The sequence below is a fragment of the Pyxicephalus adspersus genome, chromosome 9 (assembly GCF_032062135.1).
Source record: "Pyxicephalus adspersus chromosome 9, UCB_Pads_2.0, whole genome shotgun sequence".
In the NCBI taxonomy this organism is placed as follows: Eukaryota; Metazoa; Chordata; class Amphibia; order Anura; family Pyxicephalidae; genus Pyxicephalus; species Pyxicephalus adspersus.
Window position 1 is genome coordinate 19,784,321 of NC_092866.1, and position 13,552 is coordinate 19,797,872.

At 36.3% G+C, this 13,552-nt stretch overlaps 1 protein-coding gene across 1 annotated transcript in view; it reads right to left on the reverse strand.

Annotated features, from left to right (window-relative positions):
* Positions 1-8,465, reverse strand: part of LOC140338488 (5-hydroxytryptamine receptor 3A-like) — a 32,933-nt gene extending 24,468 nt beyond the window's left edge. Inside the window, exons 1-4 of the mRNA XM_072422723.1 lie at positions 8,423-8,465; positions 7,573-7,733; positions 4,727-4,934; positions 2,710-2,910 (exon numbers count right to left, since the gene is read on the reverse strand). Of these exons, the coding sequence (XP_072278824.1) occupies positions 2,710-2,910; positions 4,727-4,934; positions 7,573-7,733; positions 8,423-8,465 (613 nt within the window). The remainder of the gene's footprint in view (positions 1-2,709; positions 2,911-4,726; positions 4,935-7,572; positions 7,734-8,422) is intronic.
* Between the last annotated feature and the right edge of the window lie 5,087 nt (positions 8,466-13,552).

Sequence of the window (13,552 nt, forward strand, 5' to 3'; positions counted from 1 at the left end):
CCCCTATTGCGCATGGCAGGAATCCGGCCGGCAGATTCAGGATGCGAGTGTACGCGCGCACTCGAGTCCCGGACCGCGGTAATCCGCGATCGCTGGTCGCGCGTATTATCGCGCTTCCAGCGATCGCGGATTTCAATGATGAATCAGGGGCATTAAGCAGTGTTTCACAAAGTCCATAGTAACCTAACTAATTGTTCCACGTGGGGATTACAACTCTAGGGCTAATTTTGGGGGGAAGCCAATAACCCTAATGCATGTTTTTTGGATGAAACCCATGCACACACAAGGAGAACATACAAACTCCACGAAGCTATCCTGTGTCCTGGCTGATATTCAAACCTGTGAACCAGCACTGCAAAGCCAAGAGTGCTAACCAATAACTCATCTTGCAAGGGACAGCTCCAGAAAATTTGGAGACTTCTAATTCCTGCCTTCCTGTGCTGCTCTGCCTATACAGTGGGGGGAGGAAAGATGTGATTGGAGAGTAAATTGGCACTCCTAGTAAATCATGCCCTAACACACTGCTTGGATTACTTATGTCTAGTAACAGCCCTGCTAAAAGGAATGAGGTATGGCTTAATTCAAGCATTAATGCTTTCCAAAAGTGTTGGAGCTTGTCAGAAAAACCCTTTATTGTTGTTATTATCATAACAGACAGGTTGGCAGATTTCTCTGCCAGCACTTTATAGCTGCAGCAGTATTTTTATCTCACAAACCTAACCGTTTCTGTATTCCGCAATAAACCTTACATTTTTTGGAATTACCCTGGGTTTTAATTTTTTAATTTTTTTTAGGTAAAGTGGCCGCCTCTAAGTGCTATCCTTGTCCTACGTGTGTTTAAACACACTTTTGCTTCGTATATTTAGTTTATTTACTGAACCCAAATCACGAAGCTTTGATTAATGGAACTTTATCTGCCCAAGTGGGTATGACACATGGTACCCATCAAGGATTTCCCATTCTCACCAGTATTATTTAATTTAGCACTTGGCCTATTACTAAGGCTCTGAGATTCCTCCCCATATTTTGATGGTATACTTATAGGCAACTGTAGGAATAAAATTACAGTGTTTGCAGATGATTTGCTTCTATATATTGCCAAACCAAAAAAAAAAAAAGCTTACCTGCCATCTTGAATCGTTTTTCACAGCATGGAACAATTTCAATCTAATTGATTAATTGAGATAAATCTCAGTAAGGTCTTCTATCTAACTAAATACGTGATATCAAAATAGAGACACCTAAAACCCTTTGTGCTGATCAAAGAAATGTTGCATTATTTGGGGGTCCAGATCCTAAAGAACCCTTCTAAACTTTACCTTCTAAATGTCTTGCCACTTTACTAATCAAAGTCCAACTTTAGAAATGGTTCAACCTTACTCTCTCATAATTGGGTAAGATTGGTTTAACCAAGATGATGGTGTTGCCCAAAATTTTTTATACCATCAAAATGCTGCTCATAATTTTGCTTCCTCTAGAGTTATGAAACCTTTATAAAGTTTTTAGGTCCTTATTTGGGCAGGCAAATGAACCGGAATAAGCATGTGTATCATTCAATAACCAGTGAAAAATGGAGGCCTTAATTTCCCTGATGTAGACTTTTACAATTGGACAAGAAAACCAGACACATCAGGAACTGGTTACATGACGGTATACAATTGTTATACTGCCTTGGATCTGGACCAACAAATGGTATCCCATTTAAGCCTCAGGTATGTATTGCAAATGCTCAGAGAGCTACTGCCATTGGAAGTTCAGCTAAACCCCCTCTTATACTCTTGCTGGTACGTATGGCATACTATTAGACGACAGTTTCAACTTAATAGTCACTCCTCTATTAACAGCCACTTATTGATTTCCCCCTCTGTTTTGCATATAACACCTTCCACCTTTTCAATATTAATTTTTTGTAAATTGTATGAATTAAAAATCTGGTCTCTCATGCAGTAGCATCTATCTGCGGGAAACTACTAACAATTTTCTAGCTGGTGGCTAAAAAACATGTTATTATATAAATAGATATACCCAGAGCATCCTACCATTGGTCTTCCTAGAAAAATTATTATATATCCACATTGTGTGTCTATTGTTTGTTATTTAATGATCCCCAGTTATGTAATAGCTATACCTAGAGATGCTGTAACATGATGTCTCAGTGTGTTGTAAACATACTGTTTTCTCTTGTTTTATGTCTGTATGTAGATTTGCTGTAACCTTATGTGTGTTTATTTATAACAAAATACATAAATAAATAAAAGGGATTTTCTACTTTAATCCAAAAGTAATTGTGTGATTTAGAGTAAAAGAAAAAGATATAAAAATATTTTATGCAGAAAAATGTATTATCATATAAATTCATTATTTCAAATAAGGTATCTACATTTATTGTTTAGGATTGCTCAAAAAAATGATCTTTATATTAGTAGCATGATTTTAGTTATAGTTAGGTGACAATGAATGTACATTAAACAAAAGAGCTAAAGACAGATATCAGTTTTGAATTTAGTTGGTTGACTGCTTTAGTAAGTCTAAAAAGTGTAATTTAAAATTGTCATGCAAAAAAAAAAAAAAAAAACACATGCAAAAAAGCTATAGACATTCTTTTTAGCAAACATTAAGATTCATGAGAAACCCATGCAGTAATGACATAAATGGACACAACTGACATTATTAATGTGTACACTATTAATATTAGGCGGTCCATCACACTAGCTGCAAGGCTGCATTGTAACTTGGCAATGTTTTTCTTTTTAGAGTCGATCAGTGATTTGTTGATTTTCAGAAGAGCTGGCATCAATCTGTTTAGGAGCTTCACTTCTAAAGAAATGTCCAGCTGTCCCTCTGTATCTGATTTCTTCTCCTCAAGCTCAAGGTTTATTTTCTCCTTTCTGGCAGGCACCTGGCAGGCACCTGTGATAATGTAATATTTTATATTATAGTTACATAGTAGGTTAGGTTGAAAAAAGATTATTCATTATAGCTGGTTAATATTAATAAATGATAAGAGCTAACAAGTACAAACACATAATTTTCTTGACAAATGCAAACACTTGAATATTTTAACATAGGTCCTCATGCACTACAGTTTACAGTTTACTATTTGTCTGACTTGCCTTAATCTATAGGAGTTCTGTGTTGCCAGGCACATGACACCGTGCATTCTGGTAAAGCAGAGAGGCTGGGTATAAAAAAGCATTGGAGCAGGGTCAGCGGAGCAGAGAACTCCACTGTTAATCCTACAGCAATATGATATTCACACAAGGGTTTTACTAACAGTAAACTGTTTTTGTTACCCTCAGTTGTCATACTGCGTTGTTTAGGCCTTTCTCTGTTGTGAGAATTGCACAGAATTACATTTTGGGATATATACAAGGAATATGGTACCAAAAGTTTATACCACACTTAACATATTAAAAAAAATTGCTTAGTTAAAAGAAGTTGCATATGTATTACTAAAAATGACTGATGAAATACTCATCCAAACCAAAAGTGAATGCCAGTGTATAAGTTGTACCTGGTTATTCAGAAACACAAAAGTTGATTTAAAAACCACATCTGTTAATTGCAATTATTATACCTGAAACACATCCCTTTCAGTACCATGTAAAGCCTGGTGAAGGCACCTAATTGTGCAAATATTAGTTCAAAAAGTCCAAAATCACTTTTGGTAGCTCATTGTGTTAGGTGACCTTACTGACTAATAGTAAAATGCAGGAGCTGGAAAGACCGTAAGGGGAAATCCTCCTAGTGGCGATATAGACCAGAAATAACACTGTTTTAAAGAATATAGTCTCTACATTTTTACACCCATACTCACTATTTTCCCAAGATACCATACTGTCCACATCTTGAAAATGGGTTCTTTTGAAGCACAGGAGACACAACAAGCGGTTTAGTAGCATGATTTTTATCCAATCTGGAACATTTTCTTGTGATTTATAGAGGTTTAGAATGTAGGCAGTTCCAATAGATGCAAATATACTGCAAACCATAGTGGCCATACATATGCAGCAGAATACACCTACAATACAATAGAACACAGAGAAAGTAAGTAAGAGAGTATAGTAAGCGTTGTTTCCTTAGTTTGAGCCACTGCCTGCTATATACATTAAGAGTTAACAGTCACTGGTTGATTATGGCTAGTTTAAAAATAGTATTAATTATCTAAAAACTATAAGTTTTGTATAAATATATTTTGTAATCTGTTTTTCATAATGGCACTAAAATTATATATTGTTCAAAAACAAAATATAGAAAACATATGATATGGTTAGTAAGAGGTTAAAAGTAAAAAAAGAAAACATTCTAGACAAAAAATATATGCAGTTTAAATGATAAAACAGAGTAAATGCAATGTAACACACGTTACCTTGTATTTCCACTAACCACCTGTTTATAAACACCGTTCAGAAGCACCATTTATCTCAGCATTAAATCCAAGATGTCATTTTGACAGCTGGGAGTTGCAAGGAAGAGCAGGGAAAGAAGAATAGGGCTTTCTAAATTTCCCCTATGTACTTTGACAATGTTTTTATTCATATTTAGCATAAACAAAGTCTGCCAGCTATTAAACCTCAATTTAACAAAGTATACATTATTTTAAAATGAAAGTAAATAAAACTGACCCATCACTGCTGTAGTAAATGTTTTAAAATACTTGTGTTGCACTAAAACAACTGAAAAGTTTTTGTATTTATACAAACTGTTTTAGATTATTACCACATACCTAGCAAAGGAGGAGTTTCTGACAGTGGTAGTATATCTTTTAGAATCAAAAGAAGCATAGCGAATCCTAAGATAAGGGTGATTTTAAATCCTAGTCGGTCCGCTTTGTCCATCTGAATAAACATGCTAAACATGTCCAGCAATACCATGAAACAAACTGGCATAACGAAGGTTAGGACATAAATCTCAGAGACTCTTTCTATTGTGATCTGGAATAAAAAAAAAAGGAAAAATTATTAGATTATGGGAAAAAAGGTATTTAAGAAACATACCTTAACAGGACCAATGCTATTTCTCTTCCTATCTAGTATGTGCACAACATGTGAAATGAAGATATCAGGATCTAAGATTTAATGAACATCTTCTCCCCCAACTATCAATTGTGGCTAAATACAACATTACTAAAATACTTTATTTTCTACCTGTATAAAGCTGCACTTGAACATGGCCACATCACCCATAATAGTGTTGTGTTATATTTATTTCCAGAGTGTCTTTTTGTTTCTGATTTTCCACTGCCAACCCCAATACCATTTGACAGTTTTCTGTCTAGACTTACCTTTGCCTAACTACAAGACTACAAATTCTCTGACCTCTTGGATTCACTGGCTGACTCCCATGTATGACCTCAGGCTTCTTCCCTCACTGAAACAAACTTTTTAACAACTATAGAATATGTGTTCAGAAAGTCTCTGACTTTCTGTATATTGAACTTAGCACACCCTTGGACCCCCCAGGTTCCTGTATCTTGTATCTCTGCTTGCCTAGATGGTTCCCTGGTCATCTGGAAATCTTTGCCAACTCACAGGCACCATCCTTTGTTTACACAAATCCTGGGGACAACCAAGGGCAGTGATAGAACAATTATCTTTATGCCTCCAAAAGTAAAGACTATGAAAGCAGATTGGAGCCAGAGCAAAGCATTAGCATTTTACTAGGGGCCACTCACACTTCTTTTTTCATAAAAGGATGGATAGTCCCTGTGCATCTCTTTGGCTGCAATGTGAAGGGGTATGTCATTGGTTTTTATATGTTCTGTGGCTCGTTACTATTATCTACAGAATGTTCAGCTTGTTGGACAAGTATAAGGACAACTTTCTGGAAAAACACCTACCCACCCACAGTGATCCATTAGTTCCACAGAAATAACAACATTATGTTTATGGAGGATCTTATAGCCCCCAATAAAGGAACCACAGAACAATTTATTCGAGCCTGGTTCTACTGACATGCCTTTACCTTTTCTGCTAAATATAAGGGTCCAATGCCCACTGATTGACTTACTATGCTTATCAATATTAATGATGGCTCTCCCATACACCCTTCAATCCACTCCTCTTTGTCTCCAGCTCTTAACCCTCTTCACCTAATTTCACCCTCTATGAAAATTTTAAAAATAGTTTTTGTATGAATCCAAATTGGCCAAGAAATCCACTGACTGAATGTTTGTTTGTTTATGTTGTATAAAAGATTTCTATACGATTGTTTGTTAGTGGAAAAACTATTGAAAACCTGATTTGTGTGTTTTAATTTGTTAACTGTTAATAATTATTTAATATTATAATGTTTTGATTTTTGTAGTTTTATTTTGTGTTAATTTGGTTCAATATAAATAAATCATTTTAAAAAAAGTACGGGTACAAAGACATCACTCATTTAATAGACTGACCTACATTGCTTAATAATTCTGTCATCATCCTTAAAACACTTATTTCAACAGGTGGTGCAGTCTTTTTATCATTGCTAGGTCAGGCTTCATCAGTCCTGACAAAAATGGGAAGATAGCTTGGTTTCATCAGAACTAACCCTCTCGTTCAAAATTAATTGTACAATTCTAACGGGAGATTATATGATACCTGTTTTTTTTTTTGTTTTTTTACAATATTGTTAGTGTAGTTTCTGGTTAAGGCTCAGTCTACATGGACAATTTCCCCAGAGTTTAACCTAAGGCTTTTAAAGACCATGTTTGAAATCCCCATGCATTCCAATGGGCTAATCTACACCAGGACATTTCCTTGAGGCACGTTCATGAGCTATATCTTAAACGTTGCTTGCAAAGCTTAATAAATTAAAATGTGTGCTTAAAGCTAGAAAATGACCAAAAATGTGGGTAAATGCTTCTATTGACTTCAGTGGGACGTTTTCACTCGTTTTTAAGTACTTAAAACATAAACGCGTTAAAACGCGGGAAAGTGCAGCATGGGCATTGTCTAGCGTTTTAAAGGCAAGCTTTAAAATTCTGATAAAAGTGCTTAAAAAAGCATAAAAATGCATATAAACGCAATAGGAACGTTTACATGTGGTTTTAAAAAAGTCCAGGTAGACCCAGTCTAACTGAGGTTTCTCAGCCATTCATCTTTAGACTTAAATTGGTAGACTTGTCCCTATTCACCTCTAGTGCTGAATGGCTGAGAAAAGGGAAACTCTAATGACACTTGAGCCATCATCAGGGTTTCCTTTTTCTCAGCCAATCATGGAGTGGAGTAATCAGCGGAGCTCTGCACTGCTCTACAGACAGCTCCACTCCCCTGATTGCTCCCGCAGCCCTAGCATAGCTGTGGTAGTGTTCTTGGAACATAGCTCCGCTAGGGCCTGGGGGAGCAATCAGGAGAGTGGAGATGTTGGGTTATCTGAGTTTTCAGGTTATCTGAGTTCCAGGTAACCAGGGTTCTACTGCATTAAAGATTACCATAAAAATTAAACAATGTATTTGAAAGCCTGGTTTCACATACCTGGAATATATTTGTATTACAAGTTTACAAATTTCGAATCTAATTATTGTATGTCAATTATGTATTTTTCGCTAGTGAAGAATAACATGAATTTCTCTATCCATCCATTACATACCGTGTAAATCACCCTGCTGTAGTTAGTATCACCCTTATCAAGATAATCAAATACAGTAATGTTAATTAGATTCCAGTCTCCTTTTGGAGTAAAATATTTCTTCTTCAACTCTTCAAAGACCTTTGTGGAATTACTTAAAGACATAAAGTTTACTTCTTCAACTGAAAATAAAATAAAAGGTTTATTAATAGGGCACACAGTGATGTTTAACTCATTGCAAATTATTTTCATGTTTAGGCTATACCAGTAAAGGAAAGCAGATAATGTTAAAAGCAGAGAACCATGGTGACCTTTTAGAGTTTATTCTGAACAGGGTACACTAAAGCATTTCCAGATTTTATGCGTTATTTAATTATTTCTTTATACTTATATAATAATATTAGCGAATGATTAAAACCCATGTCAGTTTTCTTGATTTAGTGTGAAATGTTTTATGCTTTCCGTAATTTTGAATGAGAAACAAAGTTTTATATTTTACTGTCCATTTTCTTTCACTTTCTGGTACGCAATAGGTTATCACTAGTTTATAGGGTGTAGATAAGAAAACACAGCATTCAAAACTGAATCTATTACCTGTTTTTAAGACAAGCCCATCGAGAGCACATTGGGGATGATTTAGCAAAGGAGTTTAAGCCAAATTAATTCAATTATTTGTTACTGATACTCAACTAAGTCTGCAAGATGTGTGCGCAGACCACACCTATGATCTTTCAACTGACCAGACTGCCCCACTGCCTGTCTGGGTCTGGGTTACATTTGGCTCCATCAGCTGTAGTGTCTTCCTCTCTTCCACAAACTCTCAAACTTGTCTATGCCATGTCCATGCCTAAAATTCCACTAGAGGACCCACCTTGCTGAGCTGCTCTAGTGAAGACCAGGGGACTTCTGACCATCTGTGCCTTGAAAGAGCCTGCAACATCCACTAAAACTGGTCATAACAGAGCCTACACAGCAAGATGATTGCTAGAGTTAGGGTATATGTATAAGGGTAATTAAAAAGAGTGCAGGGTGGGGGTTTACTTTTAATTGTAAGTAAGAGAGTTTATATGCAGAGTATTGTTAACAGTCACTTGCTGTTTAAACTCTCTTCCTTTTAATTAGGTGTTTCACCAAACTTTAGGATGTTTGTAAAAAAATGTTTTACATAAAAAATGTTCTCTATTTTCCATATTTTTAAGTGAAAATATGGGTAACCCTGACGTGTAGTAGGATGGTATTTAAGGGTTTATAGAATAGCGTGCAACATAAAAGGTCCCTCTATGTTTTCTTTTTGTTTGTTTTTTTTGGGTGGAACACATTTTGGGGGCAGATCTGTGGTTCCCATGATGCCCCATTCGGAGGTAAGAGGAATGGTGTTCCTCTGTCAGTGAATGGAATAAGACAACTCTGTCAGTAGGATAAATGGTACCCCTTATGTCAGTGTTTGAAATGTTTGCTTTATTAGTGAGAAGAATGGTGCCGCTGTGCCAGTAAAAAGAATGGTTCCCTGTGTCAGTGGGAAGAGCTGCTGCGGCTGTGTCGGTGTTTGGAATGGTGCCCCTGTGTCAGTAGGATGAATGGTGCCCAGTGGTCCTGTAGCACCTGTAGTAGTACCTTGTAGTCTACATATCCCCTGCTGTTTCTGAACTATACAGGAGCCATCAGGAAGAACATTATTACACCAGATAATGCCTGTTACATTGCTCTGCCTTTCATAACATGTATGGGTATCTGTTTGCAGAGATCATGGCAGCCAGCAGGTCATAGTTTGGAGACCACTGCTATGGAATATAGTGTAGATATTAGGGAGAGAGGTGGAGGCTTCCAGAGAATAAAGTGTGAACCAGTGGAGGAAGGCAGATGATATAGGACATTGTAATGACACAGATATATATATATATATATTTATGTAGGGAAAGAGGGTAAGAGAACAAGGATGGTAATTTTGATTCACCATTCTTATGATTAGCTGGACATGACAATGAATCATGGTGTTCTGTGAGCAGTTGATCAATACTGATTACCCAAATCTGGGATATGCACTATACTGTGAGAACCCAAATTAAACACTAACAGAACATCAGATTTTTATTACATATAGGATAATTTTAAACACATACATACCTGGATAAACATAAGAGCTAAATGAAATGTTACAGGATTGTCTGTCGAAGGGAAATTTAAAAATATTTATTTTACAAGAACTAACGATCCGTATGCTTTTTTTATCCTGTATTTCTCCATTATTGTTGACAATAAGGTACGGATTTATTTGAGACTTATCTTCCGTTGAAGTCCTGTAAAAATACATGTAATATTGTAAAGTTGTAGAATCATAAATTTGTAACCCTAATTTAAAAAAAGAGTATTTTAAAACCCTGTTGGCAATGCAATATTTGGAGGATTTTTTCTATATAAGCTGTTTTTTCTAGACAACTCCGTTACTACATTTATACGGCTTTAAGGTTGCATTTTAACAAATAACACAGAATTTTGAAGATTAATGTTGCTGTTAAATTTAGTTAGAGTTAAATGGGACCAGAATATTGGTTATTGCACATGGTTCTACAAAAGCTGAAAAATAGTGATAGAATGTTTAGAGGGGGAAGGAAATTCTGAATGCAACAGCATGCAGGTCCATTTCAGGCTAGGAATTGTATAGAGCTGTGTTGTAAAGAAGTTGTCATCATTATTGCTTTCTGCTGTCATCCTTCTTGTATGTTGCATTAGTGGACTTGATTTCAGTCCAGTACATATTACAGTAAGCATAATGCAGCCAGTTTCTTTATCTGAATTGCTGCCAGTGTGGCTGTTATTTCTTTATGGCATCAGCTGTTGTCTCAAACACTTTAGGCCTAATTTATTAACGCTCTCCAAGACTAAAGAAGCTAGATTATTATAGGTGCACCTGGATGATGGATGTCCTAAAACAATTAGTTGTCAAATATTTTTAATCCTAGACCAGATCCATTGCAGGTTTACTTTATTAAATCAGGCTCTTTTCGTCCAATTTAATAAACTCTCGAAGGCTGGAGAGAATACACTTTCATCAGTGAAGCTCAGTGATCCAGTACACCTGGACCGGATCTGCTCCAGTATTAAAACCTTTGCTAGGAAATAGCAAATTACTTTGAAGAAATCCATTCCAGGTTTGCTGGATCACCCAGCTTCACTGATTAAATTATATCCTTTCCAGCCTTGTAGAGCTTTAATAAATCGGGCCACCGTGTCACCATTGTTCACAAGTTAGTGAATGACTATTTGTAGTTCCACACTTACTGAAGTTTTAAAATGTTATATTTGTAAAACAAAAAACAGAGGACCCTAAAAAGCTGTAAATTTACTTTCAGAAGGTCAGCAAGCAGCATCATTCTTAGGTTGCCCTCCAAGCTATAAAAAATGGTTCGCTCAGTCACTTTATGCATTTACCCCTTAGATCCAATTATCACAATATTTTGTGGATTTCCCATGTGTGCATTTGGATGCTGTTATTACTCTCTAAGGGCACCTATTTAATGTACAGTACTGCATAATATGTTGGAGCTATATAAATACTGTTAAATAATTTTAATATCAAAGCAGAATTTTTTAAGTGTTTTAATTTGGAAAAGCTGAATAGCCCTAAACAGAGCTGAAGCAAATTCTTTTGTTACTTCTTAAAACAATTTGCCAAATTATCTAAATATTTAAAAACATTGTTGCCGTTCACTCAGGTGCATATTATCTTTAATACATTTTGAATGTCTTTCCCTTGTTTGAGAGGGTTTTCTCCCACTAATCAACATGTTGGTGAATAACGTGGCCTCCATCCAAAATCTCCCTATTTTGTATATGACTTTTCTAGATAAAAGGGAGTTACTTTTACATATCTTTATTCACAATTTTAAAGCTGTTGAGTCATTAGTTGATGAAATTGGCAAAGAAGCTGTAAAAAATGTTTTGGCATTTTGTATGGCATGTTTGCCACCAATAGGGTACTGTGCTTTATTTTGCTGTGCTTGCTGTGTAACTATCTGAATCTATTCAAATACAGAGATCATCAAAACAAGGTTCTTCTAGCAGAGAGATATTCCTTTGGATGGCAAAGTCTAGTAATAGAAAATTGGCACTGTAGATAACTTGTCTCTCTTTAACTTCAATACATTCTAAGTTGCTGACTTGGAACAAACATGCTTACTTAAAGTCTCCTTTAAGTATGCTCGTTCCAAGGTAATGAGTTTGACAATATTTATGTATTTGGATCAGTTAACTACCATTATTAGAAGGATAGGTGAGAAATATTGCTCTGCATATTCTTTCAATACCAGTTTAGTTTAACTGCCTCTAAATAGAATAATCTGAAATATAAACAGTAGACCAAGAAAAAACAATTACAATAATATTTTATTTTAACTAATTTTTTCATCTTCTTTGGGACCATACAATTCTATACCTGTCAATAAACTACAAGATGCAAAACCTGAATAAAACTACACTATTTCTTATCATCTGAAATTCCATAATACTGTTATACTGTTAAACTTACATTTCAGAGATGTAGAGGTCTGGCTGCCAAAATTTGTCACGGGTTATGTACAAAGTTGTGATGTTACAATTTGTTTCTGGGTACCATGATATGAACTCATTTTTCCATTTCTATGGAACAAAAAAAAAAAAGGATAATGCACTCAAAAATATGCTAATCCTCCCCACTATGCTTTAGAGGATGTGACTCAAGGTATGATGGAACACATGCGGTGATGAATAATGACAGATTAAAACACACACTGAACAACACCCTAGACCCTCGACAATTGATCGCATTTCGAAACCATGGGTGAACTACAGAGCATCCTGAAACTGTTCCCCCATAATTTTGTAACTTTGTATTTTATTATAAGGATTTGTGGAGTTATGTATCTTTCCCCTTGCCCCCCCCCCTCACTCTTTCCTCCCCATGTTTGTCAATCCCTGTCATGCCTGCAACCAAAGGTCTGGGCAGAACCATTAAAAATAAAAGTGAAGCTTTATCTGAGTTGCTTCCTCATGGGAAGCTATCACTTTAAATCAGTCTTAATTACTAAATATTCAAGGAGCGTCAGTAGGTGTAACAGAACATTTGACAACTGTACTAGTGTAGAATATATATCATTCTAAAGCTTAATAAGAACTTATTTGGATAAACAGATATAGAAAAAAGTCACAAAATGACATTGGGTGTCTTGTGTTACTTTGTTACCTTATGCAATGACAAAGTTATTTCTGTATAAAGAAAGCCAAACCAGAAATTTAAAAAATTGAGTCATGAGGGGTATACAGGTGAATGTGATAAAGTGGTTAAACCGGATCTCCCACCTCCTCAATAAATTTTCAGTTAACATAATTTCCAAGGCCAGTGATTCCCTCATCTAATCCACCACTCTACTGTCACCCTGACCTGAGCTGCCAACTTAACAGAGGTCTCTTTCAACCAAGATCATTAGAGGCTATTCCACATAGGCAAATGACCCAGCACAAGTCTTACGCACTTCAGGGTGTATTCTTTTTTACAAAGAATTCTTCCACGGCTCTGGCCAGTCTGCCCCCCCCTGCGGTATCAGGGGAAGGACCCCACTGGGGGGTGCACTGCCAAGAACCGTGGACCATGTCCCCAGTGCCGAATTCTAGGATCAGGGAGGTGGATGGGATGTTTCTGAACACAACCCGCCCACACTCCCATCAGACCTGCCATGGGAGAGTGGGTGGGGCCTGGTATCATGACATCACTCTGAAGGAGGTGTCTTTCCTTTTGAGTGACACAATCAGGGGTGTAGTGGGCGGGCACATACCTTGCCCCCTCTTTTTTTATGACTACACCCCACTTGTATTGAATCCCAAAGCCTCACATACAGCCATGGTCACAGCAAGGAACAGGAAGAGGCAGGGGAGTACAGAAACATTTTTAAGTAAAATTAAAAAAAGTATTATTAATAAAGTCCCATAAATCAAAATAACCCAGTGATAAAAATGTAAGTATCAGTAC